At 39.9% G+C, this 24,943-nt stretch overlaps 1 protein-coding gene across 1 annotated transcript in view; it reads left to right on the forward strand.

The window, feature by feature from the left end:
- Nucleotides 1-5,385: 5,385 nt before the first annotated feature.
- LOC137940634 (protein RGF1 INDUCIBLE TRANSCRIPTION FACTOR 1-like) overlaps nucleotides 5,386-24,943 on the forward strand; it is a 31,319-nt gene continuing 11,761 nt past the window's right edge. Inside the window, exon 1 of the mRNA XM_068785788.1 lies at nucleotides 5,386-5,580. Within this exon, the coding sequence (XP_068641889.1) occupies nucleotides 5,386-5,580 (195 nt within the window). The remainder of the gene's footprint in view (nucleotides 5,581-24,943) is intronic.

Here is a 24,943-nt window from a genome sequence, read left to right on the forward strand (position 1 = left end):
TTCTGCGCAACTATGTGTTAGTCTTTTTTTATGACATTCTGGTCTACAGCAAAAATTGGGAAGAACATCTCCACCACCTCCATCAGGTATTTACCATTCTACGCTCTCATCATTTGGTTTTGAATCAATCAAAATGTTCTATGGGTACATCTGAGGTGGTATATTTGGGCCACGTCATATCAGCTGTGGGCATGAAAGTTGACCAGAGCAAGATACAAGCAGTAACAGATTGGCCGATTCCCACCTCCATCATAGCATTAAAGGGATTTTTGGGCCTAGCGGGATATTACAGAAAATTTATCCAATCTTATGGCTAGATAGCAGCACCACTCAACAACCTGCTAAACAAATGCCTTCCACTGATCTTCTTTAGCGGAACAGGCCTTTCACCTGTTAAAGGAGGCCTTAGCCTCAACGCCAGTCCTACAATTACCAGATTTTGAGGGAGACTTTGTGGTGGAATGTGATGCATCCGGGGGAAGTATAGGGGCAGTGTTACAACAATTGGGACACCCCATTACTTATTTCAACCGTCAGTTGGGACAACACCACCATAAGTTAGCTGCATATGAGAGGGAATTGATCGGGTTAGCCAAGGCTGTCCAACATTGGTGACCTTATCTCTGGGGACGACCGTTTCTCATTCGTACAGATCATTGCAGCTTCAAGTATCTTCTTGAACAGCGCCTCACCACATCCCCACAGTAGCATTGGTTAACTAAACTCATGGGCTTCGATTTTACGGTTCACTCTAAGCCAGGTAGTTCGAATTTGGGGGTTGATGCTTTATCACGTCGGGATAATTCAGCCACACAAATTTATGCTATCAGTCACCCACGTTCACTGGTATTAGATTCTATTTGTGAGAAAGTACAGCAATATCCAGATCTCATGTCATTATATCAGGATATTCAATAGGGGACAACAGCTCCTCAGTGGACGATTCAGGATCGTCTCATACTCTAAAAAAACAGGATCTTTTTGCAAAACACATCCCCACTTCTTCACACCATCCTGTCCTCTATCCATGATAGCACACATGAGGGTCGACAGAAAACATATTTCCGAATCAGTCGGGACTTTTACTTGAAGGGCATGAAAAGCACAATTGCTGATTATGTAGCTGCTTGTCAGATTTGGCAATGAAACAAGGCCGAATCTTTAAGTCCGGCCGGCCTACTGTAACCTCTGCAACTACCGTCTCAAATCTGGTCCAACATTTCCATGGACTTCATTACTGGACTTCCCATTTCATCAGGTAAATCTGTGATATTCGTCGTCGTTGATCGGTTTTCAAAATATGGTCACTTCATTGCTTTGGCGCATCCATATACTGCTGCTCAGGTCGCTCAATTATTTATGGACAACATTGTCCGATTACATGGAATTCCCTCATCCATTATCAGTGAAAGGGATGTCATTTTTACCAATATCTTTTGGAAGGAATTATTTAAATTACAGGGCACACAATTGGCATTTTCGTCTGCATATCATCCACAAATGGACGAACAAATAGAGGTTGTCAATTGCACGATTGAAATGTATCTTCGTTGTTTTGTGGGGGACGCACCTAGAAGGTGGGTGAAATGGCTTTCATGGGCAGAATTTTGCTATAACACATCTTACCACACAGCACTGGGAACTACTCCTTTCAGGGTAGTTTATGGCAAAGATCCACCTCGTCTGTTACCATATGAACCTGGGGCATCCAAAGTCATCGCTTTGGACCAAGCGTTAGCTAAAAGAGACGCTATGTTCACTGAGGTACGTACTCATCTAAAGGAGGCCCAACCCGCTATGAAATGCTATTATGATAAGAAGCACCGGGAGACATCTTATTTCCCTGGAGACTATGTGTGGTTAAAGCTTCAACACTACCACCAGCTGCCCCTGACTGCATCCAAGCGCCATAAGCTGTCTCCAAAATATTATGGTTCATTTCAGGTATTGGACAAAATTGGGCCCATGGCATACCGCTTGCAGCTACCACCGGAATCAAAGCTCCACAATGTATTTCATGTCTCCCAATTGAAGCCATTCCAGGGTTACTCGCCCCTACTGCACACTCCACTGCCGCCACTACATGAGGGCAGAGTCCTTTCTATTGCAGTTCAGGTAGTACAAGCACGCCACATTCAAGGTGATTGGGAAATTCTTGTCCAGTGGGCAGATGCCGACCCCAGTGACACTACATGGGAGCCGTTATCAGCATTTTGACTCTTATATCCTTCCTTCGAGCTTGAGGACAAGCTCTTTCTCCAGGAGGGGGGTGATGTTATGGATTCTATAGCATCATGAGTTACCAACAGGCGTACGAATTAATGAATGTGTTTTGCAATTTCCATGTAATTGTTTCTTGGTTTGGTTTTGTCTTTGGTTTGGGTTGGTTTAGCATTTATTGGTTTGAACCATTGACCCAAGAGGTCTTTAGTGTTTTGGACGTCCTCAAACCTATTTAAGGGGATGGATAGGGTAATGAGAATTATGAATTGAGTCTACTTTAGCTAGAGTAAATTAGATAAACAAGTCAAGAGCTCCTTCAAGCTCTCTTCCGTTTTTCCCCAATTTTCCTTTCCGAAATTCAAAACCCATCAATCTCTCATTCCATCTCAACGTCAAGCAAGGTAATGGAAGGAAGAGAAGAGAGGAGGGTGACAAGATCCATGGCTCGCGAGGATCCAAAGAACAACACCCCCCCCCCCCTCATATACAGCTTTTGAAAATTATGACAAGAGTGAATCCAGTGACTTGCGTGTAAAAATTATTGAAGTGCCTACTCTGTTCTGGAATGCTATTGGAGAATACTCAGTTCCGCCTAATCACTCTCTTGCTCTGTCCCAACATGTGAAACAGGAGATGAGTTCACTGCTACACAAGGGTCCTATTCGTGTAGCCAACAGAACTCTGGAATTAGCAGTTGCTATGCAGTCTCGTATTAGTGGGTGGGCAACTGTTATGGACTCCATAGCATCATGAGTTATCCATAGGCATAGGAATTTAATTATGTCAATTTACTTTCAATGTAATTCCATTTGGTTTGTTTTGGTTTAGATGTAATATGGCATGAACCAATTGACCCTTGGGTCTAATTTGTATTTCCATCCTCAACCCTATTTATGGGGACGCCAAGGTGAAGGAAAGTAAGTATTGAGAAATTAGAATTAAATAGGTCAGATTATCCCAGAGAGGTCTAGGTCGGATTCTCCCTCTGAGGTCCAGGTCAAGCTTCTTTCAAAACTCAATCATTCCATTCCTATTTCCATCATTCCACGTTCAAGAAACAAGAAACCTCTTGCAGCGTCAAGATTCAATATGGAGGGAAGAGAGGAAAGAAGGGTGACTCGATCCATGGCTCGGGAAGAACCTAACATTTGGTATCAGAGTAGACTCTCGGTCGCGAGTTTGATGCCCGACAATGTTACAGAGGCCGGATTTAAATACTGGTAGGCCGTAGGATAAAAACCCAGATCGGGCCAATGTCGCTGTGTCGTGCGCAAAGGCTGGATTAAAATACAGGTAGGTCATAGGATAAAAACCCAGGTCGGGCCTGTGTCATTGCGCCGCCGTGGTTGTCGGCTCATGAAGGGGGGTGTGATATTATGGGACATCCTGGTTATGGGCCTGGGTTAAGTAGCTATGTCTTCCGCTCCTAATAGGCCGGTCTTTTGGGTAGTATTGGCTAGGTGCTTAACATTCTTGTGCCTGATCTAAATTTCAAGGAAGTTCCAACTAGTTGTGGGACCGATGTAGCTTGCAAGATGTATGTCGAAATGCTAAGAAGAATTACGACAAGAACTGGGTACAATTTTCAAATCGTGCACATTTCAACAAGCAAGCTTCCGTATACATCACAAGAGGTTCTTGAGCAGCATTCATGTTGTGCTGCCTTTGAACACCCATTGTATTTGCAATATGATGAGAGGTACTTTGGTTCTGGATTGGATGGTGCAGTAAAGACTCTTGCGCATAAAGGCTATCTAATTTCAGATCCTTCCCCGGCTGCTACAAAATCATGGAATTACATTGGAAATGAAGTTTATGAAGGAGCTGTTTATATGCATCAAGGAACACCTATATTGTGACGCGCTTTGATCAATCAGAGAAGACTGTTTTCTGCCAGGAAGTAGACTTGAAATTTTACACAAAGACACGTGATTACACAGATATACATGTTCTTGGTGGGAACTTTGCTTATCCTGTGGTGTCAGACGAAGGCTACAGGCTCAATCAAATTCCAGGACAGTAACAACCACATGGTTTGGGTTCTATCTCTTCTGGCAGGGTAGTAATCAAATATTTGACATAGTCGACCTTGCTCTTCCAAATTTTTCATATGATTCTTAGGCAGTATGGATTTGGATTCCCCCCGCCAGTAAAAGCAGAAGTAGAGCATCAATTTCAGTCGTTTCATGCTGGCCAGCATGCTACTTCTCGTGCTCTTCTTAATGTGGTACCTTTGTACATTACATGCAATAATTCGGACATGGGTTCAGAGTGTGCAAATCCCCATGACACTCGCTTTGTTCCAAAAAGATTGTTGTTGTATGATCGACATCCTGGAGCCATAGGTCTTTCAGCACCAGTTCATGCAATTTTTGGGGACCTCTCGGCAACAACATTGGAACTTGTGATAACATGCCACTACTCAACCAATTGCGGTTGCCCAAACTGTGTTCAGATTCCAACATGCGAGTACAATGAAGTTTTGGACAAGAATGTCACCATTATGATTCTTCAGGGAGTCATTGAAGCTGAGAGATCTTACTGGCAGGCCAATGACATGAGGGATGCTATACAGAAGGTTGTTGCTGCCTCAGATAGCACACTAGTGGAAGGTGTGATCAGCCATCAGCTTAACCAGTTTGTCATTGCTAAAACCGAATTTCTCCTCAGTGTGAGCAATCCCAAAACTTGTGTTGCTAATGCAAAATTCTAGAAAAAGGCAGTATATGTGTCGTCATGGTTTATATATGGTGCAATTCGTCAGAAGGTCCTTGCATACTTCTGGTGGTACTTGGATAGTCTGTAGGAGAACATATTTGCATATGTGCCCCTATCAAACTCCTTCAGATTCTGTACATTACTGGGTTTCAAGATCTTGGCAGCAGCAAAGGTGGATGTTTCCATTGTTGAGGTGGGTTTAGGAGAACCATTTGATGCAACTAAAGTGTGACAGAAACCAGTGTTCAGTGGATATTTTACCTGGGATATTACCATAGGCATATCCTAAGACACATTCCTGGTGCCATTACTGGAGAGCAAGCAAGCATATTAAAGGATGAAGTGGCAGCATTTACTGTTTCCTAGCCAGTAGAATCCATGATAATAATTGAGAACAAGGCCGCTCACCTAGGTGTGCCCTTACAAATAGTGCCCCCGTTGGACATGGGCTTGCTTACTGATCGGCAACTGGGACTTCAAAAGGACCACCAGTGTCTAACTACAGTACTTGCAATTACCCTCAGTCATACATGGATTCAAAAATTGGGACACATTCAAAACACAGACAGGGTCCAGAGCTATTTAGCTGAGGAGTTTGTAGTAGGACTTGTAATGGCCAAATTACTAGATCTGGCACAGGTGCTAATTGACCCACTACTGAGTTCAAAGTGGAACCCAGCTGCCAACGATTTCAGGCCAACTATTTTTAGTCCCAATTGACCCTGACTGGGAGGATGATGATGTTTATTTGAACCATTGGAATGATGCAATGAGGATGATGCGGTCAGAAACCCAACACTCTTGAGCTGCTCATAATGCTTATATACGAGGTGATCATTTCTCAGCTCAGCAGCTTTCAAAAAAAAAAAAAATCCCACAAAATTTCCATCTGTGCTGCTACATTGGTACGCTTCCACCGCTTGGTTGTCTAGTGGGCTGACACAGTTAAAGTGGGTGCTACTTGGGATGATTTGGATCAGTTGTGGCAAGCATACCCTACCTTTGAGCTTGCGGTCTAGCTCGTTCTCCAGGAGGGGTGTAATGTTATGAACCCAATAGTGGGCCGAGTCAGGCAGAGAGACCACAACTGAGTCAATTACTCTGACTGAGTCAGTTATGTAGTCGTTTAGTTTATTTTCAAGTTAAATGCCATGGAGGGGAAAAATTATAATTTTCTCTTATGGACATGAACCCTATTTAAGGGACAACATGGAATGAAATGGACAAGCCTAATTTCACCCAAAACAAAGGATCGACATTCTCCTCAATGAATCCTAGGATCGGCATTCTCCGAAAATGAACCCAAGGTTCAGGTCTCCCTTTGATGAGCCTGACTTCTTCTCTTATTTATTCTCTTCTTCGTTTTTCCCTGCGAATAGCGATATGGGATTTGGGACCATAACAAAACTCTTTGTCCCTTCCTCATGGCTCTTGAAGAAATTGAAAAGACATTTTAGTAGAAATACGTTTCTAGAGACTATTAGTTTTTAGAAATATAGGGACCATTAGTGCCTCATGTTTTTTGGAAACATTTTTCTAATTCGAAATTTTTATTAAAAAATCATATAATTTTCTAAGTAAGATTTTCTTGTCAAGATGGGCTAGAAAAGGGTACAGAAAATTTTTGAATAAGTATTTGATTGTTGATGCAATAATACTTTTAGCATGAGGCAATTTTTATAGCAATTTTGTGTTTGACATTTTATTTGATTAAAAATTTATCGATAAGTATAGTAATATATTATATTGATTATTAATTTTTATTTATTTCTCTAGAAGTGGCAATAAGAGGTCCATTTAACTGTCCTAAAAAAATTTTAAAATATTTCTTGTAATTTTCTAGTAAGTCTCTAATACTAATAGAATTTTATTTAAAGGTTTTTTTTGGAAATGTGTATCCTAGGAAAAAAATTTCTAGTTTTTCATATAATATAAATTTTCAATTAGGGCACTAAGGAGGCCATAGTAAATTTATGGCCAGATTAAAAAATTACAAAATATGATAAAAAAAATTTGGAGTAAAAAAAAATTAGTATTGGTGGGTTCTAATCTATTATCGAGATTCAATCCCGAACCTCCCCTATCATTATTTTTTTAAAAATGTATGCATAATTTTATAGATAATTTATTTGACATATATTTTATGTAGAGTATTAAATGTAAGTTAACCTCGCAATCTGCTAGAGCTCGAGCTCGAACTCAAACTCGGTTAAAATTATTAGGCTCGATCTCGATTACAATTTTAGGCTCGAGGCTAAGTTTGCTTGAGCTTGAGTTTGAAATCTTTAAATCAAGCTCGGCTCGAACATAGGAAGGTTCAGACTCAGCTAGATTCGATGCTACCCTTATGCTAAATTTTTAAGTAGAGGTCATGCCCAATTTTATGTAGAGGTCATACCCAATTTTATGTAAAATATATGCCCAATTTTATGTAAAATGTATGTATAATTTTATATACAATTTATTTGACTTGTATTTTTTGAAAAGTTTTAAATGTATGTTGGAGTTCGAACTCGAGACATGTAATTTTTGAAAAGTTTTAAATGAATGTTGGAGCTCAAGCTCGGCTTGAGCTCGGCTCGAACTTGGTTAAAATTATTGGGCTCGAGCTCGGTAACAATTTTAGGCTCGAGGCTAGGCTCGGCTCGAGCTCGAGTTCGAAATATTTAAATCAGGCACAACTCGAACATAGGCAGGTTTGAGCTCGGCTCGGGTCGATGCCACCCCTAAGAGTTGGTAATGCTTTCCACATAAGGTTATCAGAATTCCCAAGAAACTCCATTTGTCCCTTTGGATGCTCTTCCCGAGATAACGCTCAGTCATCCACCAGCATTGGAAAATGTATCAAGATGTTGTGCCCCCAGAGGAAACTTCCATTCCTATGCCTTTCTTCACTTCTCCATCCAATGTACCCTACGGTCAGCAAGCCAGGTAGAGCAACCTTTTTGATGAGTATGATCATCAAAGTGGTGGGTCCAATGTGGGTTTGGAGTTGGTGGGCACCGTGAAAGTATTAGCAACCCCACGATGAAGGGTCAGGAGAATGGTAAGGGTACTGCGAATCAAATCCAACGAGCCAAATGAAGAGCCTCCAAGAAGTCAGTTAGAGCAAGAAAGATTGAAACGGTATACAAGAAGAAAAAACCTGAATATGTGGGATTGAATTTGACGAATCAGATTCATCAAATTCAGCATGCACCGACTCCTCAACTCTTATAGATGTCTTGTTATAAATTCTATATGGTATTTATGAGATGAATAACCTAAGAAAATTTCTTTATTATCCCTAGAGTAAAACTTCCCTAATTTCTCCTTAGGTTCTTTTAATACAGATGCTTTGCATCCAAAGGTTTAAAAGTAAGTTATGTTGGGAGGGGTGCCCATATACAATTCATAAGGAGAGTTGTGGAGAAGGGGACTTATGCTTACTCAGTTTATGATGTAGCAAGCGATATTTATGGCTTTGACCTAAAATCTATGTGGCAAATTGTTTGCATGTAGGATAGCTCTTGCCATTTCAATTAAGGTTCTATTTATTCTCTCAATAATATCATTTTGTTGAGGAGTTCGAGGAGCTAAAAATGTATGGTCTATACCATGCTTTGCACAATATTTCTCAAATTGTGATTTTTTAAATTCTCCTCCATGGTCACTCTGGTCACTCTTAATTTTGATAATGATACAACCTTATTTTTAAAAAACTTTTTCACATAGTTTTGCAAAGGCCGATCATCTTACGAGCTAGAAAATATACCCATATGAACCTAGAACAGTCATTTACAACCATGAAGGTGATATACTTTCCGTTCAAACGTAAGGTTTGAATAGGTCCAACTAAGTCCATTTGGATTTGATGAAGTCAAGAGGTTGAGACTACATTCTTGGACTTCAATGATTTTTTGTGTTACTTTTCAAGTTGGCAAGCATCACAAGATTTCACTCTTACAAATTTTTGGTTCGGAAGTCCTCTCACTACTTTTTTATTAACTAATTTGTTTAGGGAATCTATTCCTATGTCTCCTAGTTTCTTATGCCATAAAACAACATTCATTGATGTTTACACCTAAATATATGGCACTAGTAGAGGGTAAATTAACTATGTTCACAACATAGAGGTTCCTATTTATATGCCCCTCTAGAACTAGTTCATCATTTTCATTCTTTACTAAATATTTGTCCTTCTCAAATGAGACTTTTTTTACTTTGTCACAAGATTGACTAATGCTAAGTAAATCATGCATCAACCCTTCTACATAATAGACATCGGATATGAAAGAGTTTGAGGTACTGATTTTACCAATTCCTTTGATGGTACCTTTGCTATTGTCTCCTAATGTTACATGACCATCGTCTATCAGTTTAAATTCTACATACTTCTTCTAATCACCGATCATGTGCCTCGAGCATCCACTATCCAAAATTGGTACATTATTTGGTACCTTGGCTCGGAGACAAACCTAAATCACAAAGGTTAATCCTTAGAGATCCATTTTAAGTTGGGCCTTTTTGGGATAACATTTGAAGTGCTAGGTGATTTGGCAACCAATTTTTTTACTCATGGTTTTGTGAGTTACTGCAACCCTATTGGCTTCTTTGGGTACCCATCGTTATTTGAAGTCATTACCATTCTTAATTTGGCAAATGTTGGCGTAGTGTCCATTTTCATTGCAATAGTGGCATCAAATATGAGGAATGAGAGTGAACTTTGTTGATGTGAGCTTTCTTTCATATGAGGAAATCTTCCGTAGAATCTAAAAGGAAAAGTCTACTATGGCATGATTGTAGGCATAATTGAAGGTATGAGTTAAGGCATGATTGGGGATACCGAATTTGTATAAATATGTTGTGTTCAATTGTCAAATGTCGAGCCAATACAACCCAAAAGACCAGTCTGTTAAGTGCGGAAAGCCAAGTACCTAACCCAGGTGGACCGGAACCACCTAGCTTTGACACCCACCAATCCCGTTCCCTACCGCTTTCGTCGGGATTCAAACACGAAACGTGGTGCCCAACTCTGATACCATGTGAAACGCCTAGCCAATAAAACCCAAAAGACTGGTCTGTTAAGTGTGGAAAGCCAAGTACCTAACCCAAGTGGACTAGGGGTGGATGGAACCTAACCCAGGTGGACCAGAACCACCTAGCTCTGACACAATTGAATGAAATTAACTTGTTTTGGGAAATACCTTCTCCCGTTTTAACAAACTTCTTGCTTTGACTGTTCTTATTCTTCCCAATTTTCCTCCTAGATGTGGTTTCTTGTAATAGAGCTTTTGAGTTGTTGTTCTAGTTCAATGCTCTTCTTCTCAAAGGCAAGTATATCATATGATCTGTTGCTGAAAAAAAACAAGGCTAGTCATGGGGATCTTTGTTTCTGATTCTAGCTGAAAAATCTGCGTGGTTTATCGTATCATAACAAATGAGATCTTATCACATGGTTTTTGTTTATTATTTCATAATCGGATTCTGGTTGGTGGATGATCGATTTGTGGTTGATCATGGTTTTTTGAGTTCTTCATGCTGCTCGGAGAATAAGTCTTCATTTTTCTCTTTTCTCTCATTCAGTTGTTTCACTGTTGCAAGAATGGGATCCATTTATTGTTTCTGAGATTTGAGGTTCGGTATTGGTGGTCTCTCTGTTGAATCCAGAACTAGCAACAGATCATTGCTTCTTTCTTTGAATTCAGAATCATCATTTTAGATGTTGATGTCAGAAAATCAGTAAGATAAGTGTTTTTCAAAAATTCAATCATGTCCTGGATGCCTTGACGAATCTTGAAAAATCAGCCAACGAAGGAAACTTTCCAAGTTTTCTGTCTTCAATTGGGAAGTTTCCAGTTCAGAAACTTGGAAACTTTCCAGTTCAGAAACTTGGAAACTTTCCAGTCTTAGATATTGGACGGAAGGCAAGATGTAGAAGCATATTGGACGTGAATTAAGGCATGATCGTATACGTGATATCCAGTCTCAGATTGTATTAACCATATCTCTGTTTTGAGAATATTTACAGAAGTCATCGGTTAGCAGCAAAGGAAACTTTTTGGTTCTTCTGCTTTGGCATTTGAATGGCTGCTGGGATACGATTGGCTCAGGTTCAGAGGTTGCTCTCTTTGGTTTTCACGTATCTGGTATCTACCTTCCTGTTCTGGGTTCAGCACAACCAACCTCCTGCCATTTCAGAAACTTGTTTTCTGGAAAGTAGCCTTCTGAAGAGCTCTGGTTTTCCGCTCTGTTCGGCCACGGGGAAGACGACCCACTATTGCTGATTAATCTGCTGGATTGATTTTTATTCAGAAAGTTTCCGCTGGCTCGATTGCTGGATTATTTTGCTCTGCCACAGAAACCACTCCCATAAGACTAAGGAAGGCCTATACATTCAAGAGATATAGAAGACGGGCTCAAGGCCTATAGACCAAGGAGAAGGCCCATAGGCCCACATACAATGATGGTAGGATGGTAAATAAAGGCATGTCTCATAAATATGGCATTGATGTAATTATATTAAAGTTCTAGGGTTAAAACCATAAACCCTATGTTTAGGGGTATCATTGTAATATAGTAGTTTTATTAATCTATAAATAGAGCGTCAGGGGGAGGGTTAGGGCATCAAGTCCATAACCTCTTCTTCCTTTGGTTTTCTCCCAATGGGTCTCTTTCCCTTTTTTTCCATGAGCTAAATCCATGGAGTCCTGAAAAATCAACAATATGAGAATAAAAAAAGGATGGTAGGAGAAAGGTAACTGACAAAAACGGATAAGTAAGATATTTTCCTGATATTGTTGATCAACTCAAAAAGTAACGCAAAAAAATCGGCTTAAATTCGGATTTTTCAATGCAACAGGATACCGGTATGACCTTTGATTCTTCCGATGCGAATATATTCTTAAATATAGATCAGATTGAAAAAAACGTTTCTTATTATGAAACTAGACTTAAATACCTTTCATCCAAATATAACTTCTCTTCATAAAATATACTTCTTTTGAGATAAATAATCTCATAGATTTCGATTTCTGTAATTTGGCCGAACTAAGTACTCTTTCTCCTTTTGCCTGCATGACCATTTACTCTTCCCAGATCAATATATCCATATAAAAAACACAGATAGAGAGTTGGTAGAATAGGTAAGAAAATATACTTACAGATCTTTCTTTTGATATATAATTGTCCATATAAAATCTCGTTCTTAATAGCATAAAATAGCTTGGAAGTTGAAGCTTTTTGCTGCTATTCAAACCTCTTTTGCAGTCTAACCTTTGCTACTTAAAATATCGATATCATTTTGTAGAAAAATCTAATTGCCCAAATTCAATTTGTGTTTGGAAGTAGACTCGAATATATTTTTGTCAATATATAATATGAAATATGAAAATCTCAGTATAGAGGTTAAAACTCAGAGCAAATAACAAGTACAGGAACTGAAAGGAGAAAAAAAAATAGATACGGACCTAAACTGCTAGAGATAATAGCTCAGAAAAGGATCACATTATCTTTGTGGTTAACCAAGTCAATTCATAGAACCTGCTCTAATACCACGTTGAATTTATGGAAGAAGAAAAAATCTTCATTGACTTGATGTAATCAAAGTACTTGAACCCCTATTTATAATAAAAAAAAGTAATAGAGTCTAATGAAAATTAAACTAACCTTGTCCCAATTACACCCAAACTCTAACACTGAAAGATAAGTCCTAGTATAATTAAATAACCCAACATAAATAGAAGACTAACATAATTAAAACACCTTTAAATTGAAACTCTTCCGTGAGATTTCCTTCCATAATAATTTTGGTTTTGTAAGACTTCTTATTGTGAGAGTCATGTAAGACTCTTCCATATTTGCTCTTCAACAATTTTCTTAGAGAATTGGGCCGAGTATCAAAGTGTGGACCAAATGAAATAGGGGAAGAAGGACTAACCTCAATAGGATCCAAAAATCCATAGGTGATGTATCGGCCAACACTTCGAGGGGCCGAGTGATATTAGCGTTAAATGGCACAAAAGGACGAGGAGTGGCCGAAGAGAATGAAAGACCAAGAGGAGCATCATTCGAAGAATAGAATGAGTTGTCCTAAAAAAGGTCACATCCCTAGACACAAGTAACCACTGAAGAGTAGGATTATAATAGATATAACCTTTCTAGATTCGAGAGTTACCCAAGAAAATACACTTCATAAAGCTAGGAGCAAGTTTACTTTTCTGAGGAGATGTGAGATGGACAAAACAAGTACATAGACCCTAAGACCTTCACGGGAAGAGAAAATAGGTCTTCACTAGGAAATAATATGGAATATGGAGTTTTATGACCAAGTACAGATAAAAGTAACATATTTATAAGAAAGTAGGCCGTAAGTATGGTATGAGGCCAATAAGGTCCCTTCATAGAGTAGAGGAGGCCCTGAACAACTTCAAAGAGATGGCGGTTCTTTCTTTCAGCAAAACCATTATGTTGAGGTGTGTAGGCACATGATGTTTGAGGGATAAGGCCATTATCTTTACAAAATGACTGAAGCTCCCTAAACAAGTAATCTTTAGCATTAGCAGACCAAAGTACTCGAATTTTCTTTCCAAATTAGGTTAATACCATAGCATGAAAGACCTTAAATATAGAAAGAATTTCAAATTATTCTTTAAAAAAATATAACCAAGTAACCGGGGTAAAATCATCAACAAAGGTAATAAAATATTTAACTTGAAAAATGTTCGAGACATTAAAGGTCCCCATAAATCAAAGTGTACTAAAGAAAAGGGAACAACACTTTTATTGGTAGTGCAAGGAGAATATGTACTCCATTGGTGTTTGCTTAATTGATGAACTTCCCAATTTAAAGTAGACAAAGAGTTTAAAGAAGGAAATAAATGCCGAAGAGAAGATGTAGAAAGATGGAAAGGATGAAATTGCATCTAAAGGAGGCAAGTCCAAGTAATTCAAATCCCCTTGTTCATGGCCTCCACCAATCACCGACTTCGTTGTTAGATCTTGAAATACACAAGAAGAGCATGAGAAGGTGATGGAGAAATTGAGATGTTTGTGAGCTGACTTATCGAGAGTAAGTTTAAAGGGAGTAGAGGAACAAATAGAACATCTCAAAGTGGAATAAAATGTATAATAGAAGATGATCCCTTGCCAAGTACTTTGGTTTGGGAACCATTATCTATAGTAAAAAAATTATCGGGAATACATGGAGAAAAAGAATGTAACACTTGTTTATTATTTGAGAGATGTTCAGAGGCTCCATAGTCTATTATCCAACATGAAGAGGAGGAAGTGGAAGAAAGCATACCTGAAGCAATAGTGGTAGCAGCCGTAGGTGAAGATGTAAGGCAAGGCCCCATTAATGACTTATTTTTTGAAACACTTATTTTTTTGAAACATTTCATAATCTTCATGAGTGAGAGAAATCTTCCCGATTTGTGGTTCAGCCTTTTCTTCCCATTTATCATTAGTAACAGATGCAGGAGTAGTCGTGGCCCATTCCAGTTTGCCATGGAGCTTCCAACAAGTTTCCATAAGGTGTATTGACCACCACATTAAGTGCATACTTGAGACTCTGTGCGAGAGGAACTAGAACCAATTCTACCACCTCTTGTTCGGCCACCTCTATAATTTCAGCCACGACCTCAGTTGGAGGGTGATGTACCTCTATTACCTGAATACATAGCGGATGAAGCTTTATTATTTGAGTTAGGAGAAGTATTGGGAATTCAAAACAATGTGGCAATTATATCATCAAATGATGGAAGTGAAGAGGAGCTAAGAAGTTGAGTCTTAGCAACTTCAATGTATGGCATGATATTTGTCAAACAAATAGTTGTCGCTAAAGCTTCCCTTAGCCATTATTGAATCTGTTGGAAGATGGGCTCCAGCCCACACGACCAAGGAAGGCCCACATATCTAAGAGTATTATAAGATGAGCCACACGACCAAGGAAGGCCCACAAGATGGGCCTAAGCATATAAAAAGTAGGACCTACCATGGTTACCACGAGCTGGCATCCTTATCATAAAATTTGGAAGATCAAGAAGGACTCAGAAAGATAACCACAAGCTGGTTGGAAGATCAAGAAGGACTCACAAAGATAACCATGAGCTGACATCGTTTGAGTTATGTTTATCTTCTATTTATATTGAGTTATTTAATTATACTAAGGCTTATCCTTAGGCGTAAGAGTTTGTGAGTAATTGGGACAAATGTAGTTTTATTGTAATTTGACTCTACTACCTTCTTCTATTATAAGTAGATGTTCATATACTCTGATTATAATAAGTTAATGAAGGCAATGAAGTATTTTTGTTTTCCATAAATTCAACATGGTATCAGAGCAGGTTCTGTGAGTTGACTTGGTCAACCCACAGAGATAGTGAGATCCTTTTCTCTAAACCCTAAACCCTAAGTCTAGGTTCGTAGTTGTTTTTTTCAGTCTCTACACTCGTAGTTTGCTTTGCATTTTTCACCTCTATACTAAGATTTTCATATTGTAAATTATATATGGACGGAAAAATATTTGAGTCTACTTTCTAAGGGAAAATAATTGTTTCCAATCGGAGTTATTTGCAAAGAGAAATTGATATTTGAATGAGAAAAGATCAGATTGTAAAAAAGGTTTAAAGCAACATGTTATGGACTCCATAGCATCAAGAGTGGCTAACCGGAGAAGAGAATAGATGGAGTAAACTTGTATTTCAGTACCTTAGGGGTTTAATTGTAATTTGAAGTTCCATAAGGGTCTAATTGTAATTATAGAACCTTTGATGTTTTCCTTGACCTATTTAGGGCGTCAAGTGAAGGAATGAAGACAAGCATTGATCATTAGTCTAAATGAGATCAGGTTCTCTCTCAAAAGAGGCCTAACGTGGGAGCTCCTTTCAAGGCTTCCTTCCTTCACCATTGGGCGTTCCAAGAACCCCAAATCCTTCCCTTCCTCATCATTCAATCTGGAAGCTAGAGGAGATCGCCGGGTGACTCGATCCATGGCTAGAGAGCCTAACAACGTGGTATCAGACAGGACCACCCTTGGTGATTCCTCTTCACCTGCAGAAATTCAAAATTTTGTGGAAGAAAACCATGCTGGTCTTCAATCTCAAATCAATGGCTTGGAGGGAAAATTCCAGATGTTGCTGTCATGCATGGAAGAAGGATTCACCCAGCTTTCAGTCCAGATGGCATCCTCATCACGTCCAGCAGATCCTCTCAACCCTCTGCCAACGCCTCCACCTCCTCCCCTGCGCCAAACACCTCAACCTCGTGGGGGCCTCAATCCAGCCCCTCCTACCGTGCCAAGGTACACAAAGCTTGATTTTCCAACGTATGATGGGTCCTCCGACCCTTTAATGTGGTTGCACAGGTGTGATCATTTCTTTTCCAATCAAGGAACTCTGCCCGAAGGCAAGGTTCAATTAGCCGCCTTCCACATGCTCGATGAAGCGCTTATGTGGTTTCATCAATTCAAAAACGAATTTGTGGTCTATGATTGGGAATTTTTCAAAGAAAATTGTATGCTACGGTTTGGTCCTCCGCTTCGCAGCAACCCAGTTGGGGATTTGGTCAATCTAAAACAGCTTGGCACTATAGAACAATATCAGAAATTGTTCCAAGAAAAACTTGCTCGTGCAAGTCATTTGGTCCGACCTGAACTTTATGTCAATTTGTTCACGGCTGGCCTGGTAGAACCCCTTCGCCTAGAAGTGGAATTGGAAGCCCCCACCTCCCTAGCCCACGCCATGAATTTGGCAAGAGCATTGGACACCAAACAGCGCCTCTTCCGTGAGTCCTTAAACAAACGTCCTCCTTGGCAACCTCGCCCACAGCCCCATGGCCCTTATCCCACTCCCCCCAGGCCTCCTCCCAACCAACCATCACCACCACCACCAGCCTTTACACCCCCACCAGGATTTATCAAACGTCTGACAAAAGAAGAAATTGATCAGAGGAGGGCTCAGGGCCTATGTTTCAATTGTGATGAGAAATTCGTCAAGGGCCATCTATGCAAAAGACTATTTTGGGTAGAAATAGAAGACCCCTCAGAGGATGACTTTCAGGAGGATATGGACCAAATCGAGGAGGACACACCAGAGATCTCCCTCCATGCCATGACCGGACTGCATAGCACAAATACCATGCAGGTCCATGCCACCATGAACCATCATATTCTGCTAGCACTCGTGGACTCAGGCAGCACACATAATTTTATAAGCAGCCAGGCAGCACAACAGTTGGGGTTATCACTACAGCAGAAATCAGGAATATCAGTCTCAGTGGCTAACGGTGACAAGGTCACCACAGTGGGGTTCGGTTCAGCAGTGCCCTTTACTATTGAAGGTCACTCCTTTGTAGCAGATTTTTTGGTCATACCGCTGGCTGGGTTTGACCTTGTCTTGGGAATTAAATGGCTACAGCGATTGGGTCCGATCTTATGGGATTTCCAATCCCTGACCATGAGTTTTAACCAGGACACACATCCGATCACCCTCCATGGCAATAGCGCCCAGAGGCCATGCAGCCTCCACACACTTTCGGTGGATCCTTCAACAGGGGATAACTTAGCTTCATTGTTGGCCGAATATGCTGATTTATTTCAGACACCTGCCGACCTTCCTCCTATAAGAGAGTGTGATCACAGAATTCGTTTGAAGATGGGCACAGAACCAGTGGTAGTGCGTCCCTACTGCTATCCCCATGTGCAAAAAGATGAGATAGAACGACAATGTCAACAAATGCTACAACAAGGTATTATTCAGCCTAGTCGTTCTCCTTTTTCATCCCCGGTATTACTCGTAAAGAAATCAGATAAATCTTGGCGCTTTTGTGTGGATTACTGTGACCTCAATGCTCGCACCATCAAAGATAAATTTCCAATTCCAGTGGTCGATGAATTATTGGATGAGCTACACGGCTCTCAACTATTTACAAAGTTGGACTTAAAATCTGGCTACCATCAGATTCGGGTTTATTCAGAGGATATCGAAAAAACTGCCTTCCGCACCCACCATGGTCACTACGAGTTCTTGGTGATGCCATTTGGGCTATCCAATGCCCCGTCCACCTTTCAAGCGCTTATGAACCAGGTATTTCGCCCTTTCTTACGGAAGCATGTCTTAGTTTTTTTTGACGATATCCTGGTCTATAGCAAAACTTGGGCAGCACACTTGCATCAATTGAGACAGGTTTTCACCATTCTCCGAGCACACCATTTATTTCTCAATCGTGCCAAATGTGACTTTGCCACATCCGAAGTAGCTTATTTGGGGCATGTGATCTCAGCATCTGGGGTGAAACCAGATTTCAGCAAGATACAATAGGTGATGGATTGGCCCACACCTCACACCGTTACAGGTTTGAAAGGGTTCCTTGGTCTCGCAGGGTATTATAGAAAATTTATCAAAGAATACGGTCACCTGGCAGCACCATTGCATAATTTACTGAAGAAGCATGCCTTTCAGTGGTCTCAGTTGGCAGACTCCTCATTTAACAACTTAAAACAGGCATTAGCGTCAGCACCAGTTCTCCAATTGCCCAACTTTGCCAAAAATTTCATCATAGAATGCGATGCATCCGGGGGAGGGATTGGTGCCGTCTTGCAGCAACAGGGTCACCCCATTGCCTATTTCAGCCGCCATCTCGCTCCTCACCATCACAAGTTAGCCACGTATGAAAGGGAACTTATCGGTTTGGCCAAAGCTGTGCAGCATTGGCGGCCGTATCTGTGGGGCAGACCTTTTGTGATCAGGACAGACCACTGTAGCCTCAAATATTTATTGGAGCAGCGCCTTACTACATCCCCACAACAACATTGGCTCAGAAAATTAATGGGATTCGATTTTCAGGTGGAATTCAAACCGGGTTATCTCAACAGGGCAGCAGACGCTTTGTCACGCCGGGAACTAGAGGATTCACATTTGCACGCATTGAGCCACCCCAAGTCGCCCTTGCTGGACACAATCCGTCAGGATACTAGCCATCATCCAGATCTCCTTGAGTTACAAGCTCAAATCGAAAACCATTCCAAGGACAAGAACTGGACACTACAGGACGGTCTCATTCTGTATAAAGGACGCATATATCTTCATCCTTCGTCGGTACTCATTCCTGCCATTATTGCCTTCTTTCATGATAGTACACATGAGGGCCAGCAGAAAACATACTTCCGCCTCAGTCGGGAATTTTATTGGAGCGGTATGAAGCGGGTCATTGCTGAGTATGTTGCAGTGTGCCAGATCTGTCAGAGGAATAAGTCAGAATCCTTACAACCCGCCGGCTTGCTCCAGCCACTTCCACTTCCTTCACAGGTATGGGCAGATCTATCAATGGATTTTATCAATGGTCTTCCTCCTTCTGTAGGGAAATCTGTTATTTTTGTTGTGGTAGACCGGTTCTCGAAATATGCCCAGTTTATGGCCCTCAACCATCCGTATACAGCCACACAGGTCGCTCAGCTCTTCATGGATAATATTGTCCATCTCCATGGCCTTCCGGAGACCATCACCAGCGACCGTGATGCGATCTTCACCAGTAAATTCTGGGGGGAACTATTTAAGCTCCATGGTTCTAAGTTAGCTTTTTTGTCAGCATACCACCCTCAAACAGACGGCCAGACAGAAGTGGTTAACCGCACATTGGCGATGTATTTGCGGTGCTTTGTGGGGGACACGCCCCGACTGTGGGTTCGTTGGTTAGCATGGGCGGAGTATTGTTATAATACCTCATACCACACCGTCTTGGGTACTACCCCTTTTCAAGTTGTTTATGGACGCGAACCTCCGCGACTACTTTCTTATGAACCGGGGTCTTCTCGGGTAGCAGCATTGGACCAAGCATTAGCCGACAGAGATGCAATGCTTGCTCAAGTCCGCCTTCAGTTACAACGTTCACAAGCAACTATGAAGCATACTTATGACAAAGGACACCGTCCCCTTTCCTTTGCACCTGGAGAATTTGTTTGGCTCAAACTTCAGCCATACCGCCAACTATCTCTTGCAGCCATCAAATGCCATAAGCTCTCTCCAAAATTTTATGGGCCATTCCAGATCATGCAACGTATTGGCACTGTGGAGTATCGTTTGAAACTACCACCCGACGCCAAGCTCCATGACGTCTTCCACGTCTCCCTTCTCAAACCGTTCAAGGGAGACTCACCACTGCTGCATACCCCTCTGCCTCCTCTCAAAGATGGCAGGTCCATGCCCACGCCCGCTCAGATCCTTCAAGCCAGGCGAGTTAACAACGCTTGGGAAGTGTTGGTTCGGTGGACTGACAAGGAATTGATAGAAGCCTCTTGGGAGACACTCGAGTCCTTCCAGACTCTATTTCCCACTTTCGAGCTTGAGGACAAGCTCTTTCTTCAGGAGGGGGGTGATGTTATGGACTCCATAGCATCAAGAGTGGCTAACCGGAGAAGAGAATAGATGGAGTAAACTTGTATTTCAGTACCTTAGGGGTTTAATTGTAATTTGAAGTTCCATAAGGGTCTAATTGTAATTATAGAACCTTTGATGTTTTCCTTGACCTATTTAGGGCGTCAAGTGAAGGAATGAAGACAAGCATTGATCATTAGTCTAAATGAGATCAGGTTCTCTCTCAAAAGAGGCCTAACGTGGGAGCTCCTTTCAAGGCTCCCTTCCTTCACCATTGGGCGTTCCAAGAACCCCAAATCCTTCCCTTCCTCATCATTCAATCTGGAAGCTAGAGGAGATCGCCGGGTGACTCGATCCATGGCTAGAGAGCCTAACACAACAACAGAAAGCTTCAACTTCCGAGGTATTTTATGCTATCAAGAACGAGACTTTATATATATAAATATATATACAAAAAGAAATATCTTTAAGTCCATTCTCTTACATATTCAACCAATGTTTTATCGGAATTATCTACAAAGAGAAATTTGTTGGAAGATAGGGCCCAAGCCCACACAACCAAGGAAGGCCCATATATCTAAGAGTATTGTAAAATGGGCCACATGACCAAGGAAGGCCTACATATCTAAGAGTATTGTAAAATGGGCACAAGCACATAAGAAGTAGGACCCACCATGATTACCACAAGTTGGCATCCTTATCACATAAGTTGGAAGATCAAGAAGGACTCACAAAGATAATCACAAACTAGTTGGAAGATCAATAAGGACTAACAAAGATAACCACGAGCTGGCATTTTTATCTTATTGTCACGTCCTAGAAGAGTTCTAGTTTGAGTTAAGTTTTTCTTTTATTTATATTGAGTTATTTAATTATGCTAAGGCTTATCCTTAAGTGTAAGATTTTGGGTGTAATTGGGACAAAGGTAGTTTCACTGTAATTGGACTCTACTACCTTCTTTTATTATAAATAGCGGTTCATGTAGTCTGATTATAATAAGTTAATAAAGTCAATGAAGTATTTCTTTTTTTGATAAATTCAACATAATATTTGATCAGGTTCTGTGAGTTGACTTGGTCAACCCAAAGAGATAATGAGATCCTTTTCTCTAAACCCTAAACTCTAAGTCTAGTTTTGTATTTTTTTTCAGTCCCAACACCTGTAGTTTGCTTTGCTTTTTTTACCCCTATAATGAGATTTTAATATTAAAAATTATATATTGACGAAAATATATTTGAGTCTTATTTCCATGTAAAATGATTTTTTCCAATTGGAGTTATCTACAAAGAGAAATCGATATTTGAATGACCGAAGGTCAGATTGCAAAAGAGGTTCGAGTAGCAACAGAAAGCTTCAACATCCGAGGTATTTTATGCTATCAAGAATGAGAGTTTATATGGAGAAATATATATCAAAAGAAATATCTGTAAGTCTATTCTCTTACCTATTCAAACAATTTTCTATCTGAATTATCTACAAAGATAAATTGATATTTGAAGCAGAGAAGATCAGATTGCAAAAGAGGTTCGAACAACAGAAAGCTTCAACTTCCGAGGTATTTTATGCTACCAAGAACAAGACTTTATATGGAGAATTATATATAAAAAGAAATATCTATAAGTCTATTTTCTTACCTAGTCAACCAATTCTTGACCTAGGGTTTTTATAAGGAGATATTGATCTTGGAAGACTCAATGCTCATGTTGGAAAAAAAGAGAAACAATGCTTAGTTCGACTAGATGATAGAGACTGAAATCTATCAGATTATTTATCTTCTGATAATTATATTTTATGAAGAGAAGTTATACTTGGATGAAAGGTATTTAAGTCTAGTTTCAAAAGGAAAATATTTCATGTCAATCTGATCTATATTTTAAGATATATTCGCATTGAAAGAATTAGTGGTCATGTCGGTATTCTGTTGCATTGAAAATTCGAATTTATGCCCATTTTTGTGTCACTATTTGAGTTGCTATATGTTAAGTACCTAGCCAATACTACCCAAAAGACCGGCCTATTAGGAGCGGAAGGCATAGGTACTTAACCCCAGGACCATAACAGGACACCCACCCTTACGATCCGGACCACGGCGGCCGGGATTAACACACACAAATGTCGGCCGGGATTAACACACACAACTATTGGGTCGTCCGGGAATAACACACACAGACGCCTTGTGCGGGAGTCGAACTTGGGACGTAGTGCCTACTCTGATACCAAATGTTAAACACCTAACCAATACTACCCAAAAGACCAGCCTATTAGGGGCGGAAGGCATAGGCACTTAACCCCAGGATTATAACACTATATCAGAAAAATATCTCACTTCTCCCTGGTTTAAGGGCTTATTACTACAACTACATTATTTGGGCTTATTGCTGCAGCTATGATACTTGGTTCAAGTTGGGATCAGTGCCATTACCTCCCAGCTTGAGGGAGAGAAGTAGAAGAAGTACAAGAAATAGGTATTTTATTCCAGATGTTGTGGATAAAGTTTATGTAACCAAAATATTCAAGAGATGGGAGTACAAATGACGCTTGTGCACCTAAGAAGAAATTTTTATATCGGATTATTTCACGGGTTCTTCTATAAACTTTATTATTTTGGTTCATATCATATGTGTTGGAAGATAGTTGAGTTATATTCAGTTGTAGCTATTATGTCTCTTTGGGGACATTATTATTGTAGAAGAGGTGGCATCATTCCATTATTTATTTGTGCCCATAAAAAATATAAAAAATATCAACGGTTGGGATTCCATGACGGAGGAACTTAATACCCTGTCAAAAATATAAAAAATGTCAATTGTTGGGATTCCATGATGGAAGAACTTAATACCCCGTCAAAAATATCAAATGTCAACGGTTGGGATTCCATGACAGAGTAACTTAATACCCCATCAAAAATATAAAAAATGTCAACGGTTGGGATTTCATGATGGAGGAACTTAATACCCCGTCAAAAATATCAAATGTCAACGGTTGGGACACCATGACAGAGGAACTTATTATTACATCTATGATTACCCCCCTGAATTGGCCAGCTGGGCCTCATGGAAGAGAGCACCAGCGTGAGGGGGAGTGTTGGAAGATTGGAGGACCGCCATTTTATACAAAAATATTCTATACATCATTTGCAGCAAGCTAGGTGTTCTTGATGTTCTCTCGCCCCCAACTTGAGGGGGAATGTTGGAAGATAGGGCCCAAGCACACATGACCAAAGAAGGCCCACATATCTAAGACTATTGTAAGATGGGCCCAAACACATAAGAAGTAGGACCCACCATGATTACCACGAGCTGGCATCCTTATCACATAAGTTGGAAGATCAAGAAGGACTCACAAAGATAACCACAAGCTAGTTAGAAAATCAAGAATGACCCACAAAGATAACCATGAGCTGGCATCTTTATCTTATGGTCACATCCTAGAAGAGTTCTATTTTGAGTTATGTTTGTCTTTTATTTATATTGAGTTATTTAATTATACTAAGGCTTATCCTTTAGAGTTAGAGTTTGGTATAATTGGGACAAAGGTAGTTTTATTATAATTGGACTCTACTAACTTCCTCTATTATAAATAGAGGTTCATGTAATTTGATTATAATAAGTTAATGAAGTCAATGAACTATTTCTCTCTTCCATAAATTCAACAAATATTTGAAGCAACGAAGGTCAGATTGAAAAAAAGGTTCGAGCACGGTAGAAAGCTTCAACTTTTGAGGTATTTTATGCTATCAAGAACGAGACTTTATATGGAGAATTATATATAAAAAAAATATCTGTAAGTCTTTTTTCTTATTTATTCATCCAATTCTCTATATGAGTTTTTTATAAGGAAATATTGATCATGGAAGAGTGAATGCTCATGCTGGAAAAAAAAGGAGAGTGAATGCTCATGCTGGAAAAAAAAGGAGAAACAATGCTTAGTTCGGCTAGATGACAGAGACAAAAAACTATCATATTATTTATCTTCTGATAATTATATTTTATGAAGATAATTTCTACTTGGATTAAAGGTATTCAAGTCTAGTTTCATAATAAAAAAAATTTCATGTTCATCTGATCTATGTTTTAAGATATATTCACATTGGAAGAATCAAAGGTCAAACTGGTGTCCTGTTGCATTAAAAAATCTGAATTTAAGCCCATTGTTTTGCGCCACTGTTTGAGTTGTTATGTTAGAAAAATATCTCACTTCTCCCTAGTTTAAGGATTTATTACTACATCTATCCAATTTGGGCTTATATTTGCATCTATGATATTTGGTTTAAGCTGGGATCACAGCCATTACCTCCCAGTTTGAGGGGGTGAAGTAGAAGAAATACAAAAAAATGGTATTTTATTCCATATGTTGTGGATATGTTTATGGGACCAAAATATTCAAGAAAGGGGAGCACAAAAGATGAAGTTTCTACATTTAAGAAAAAAAATTTATATCGGATGATGATTATTTCATGGGTCCTTCTACAAGGCTTATTATTTTGGTTTATATGTGTTGGAAGATAGTCGTGTTGTATTCAGCTATAGCTATTATGTCTCTTTGGGGACATTATTATCGAAGAAGAGGTAGCCTCAGTATCCTTTCTCATATCATTATTTATTTGACCCCATAAAAAATATCACGATTGGGAAATCATGACTGGCCTTGTA

This window comes from Aristolochia californica, unplaced genomic scaffold, assembly GCF_029961685.1.
Source record: "Aristolochia californica isolate CCGP_79_NKW_82.1479 unplaced genomic scaffold, dmAriCali1.0.hap1 SCAF_9, whole genome shotgun sequence".
NCBI classification, from domain to species: domain Eukaryota; kingdom Viridiplantae; phylum Streptophyta; class Magnoliopsida; order Piperales; family Aristolochiaceae; genus Aristolochia; species Aristolochia californica.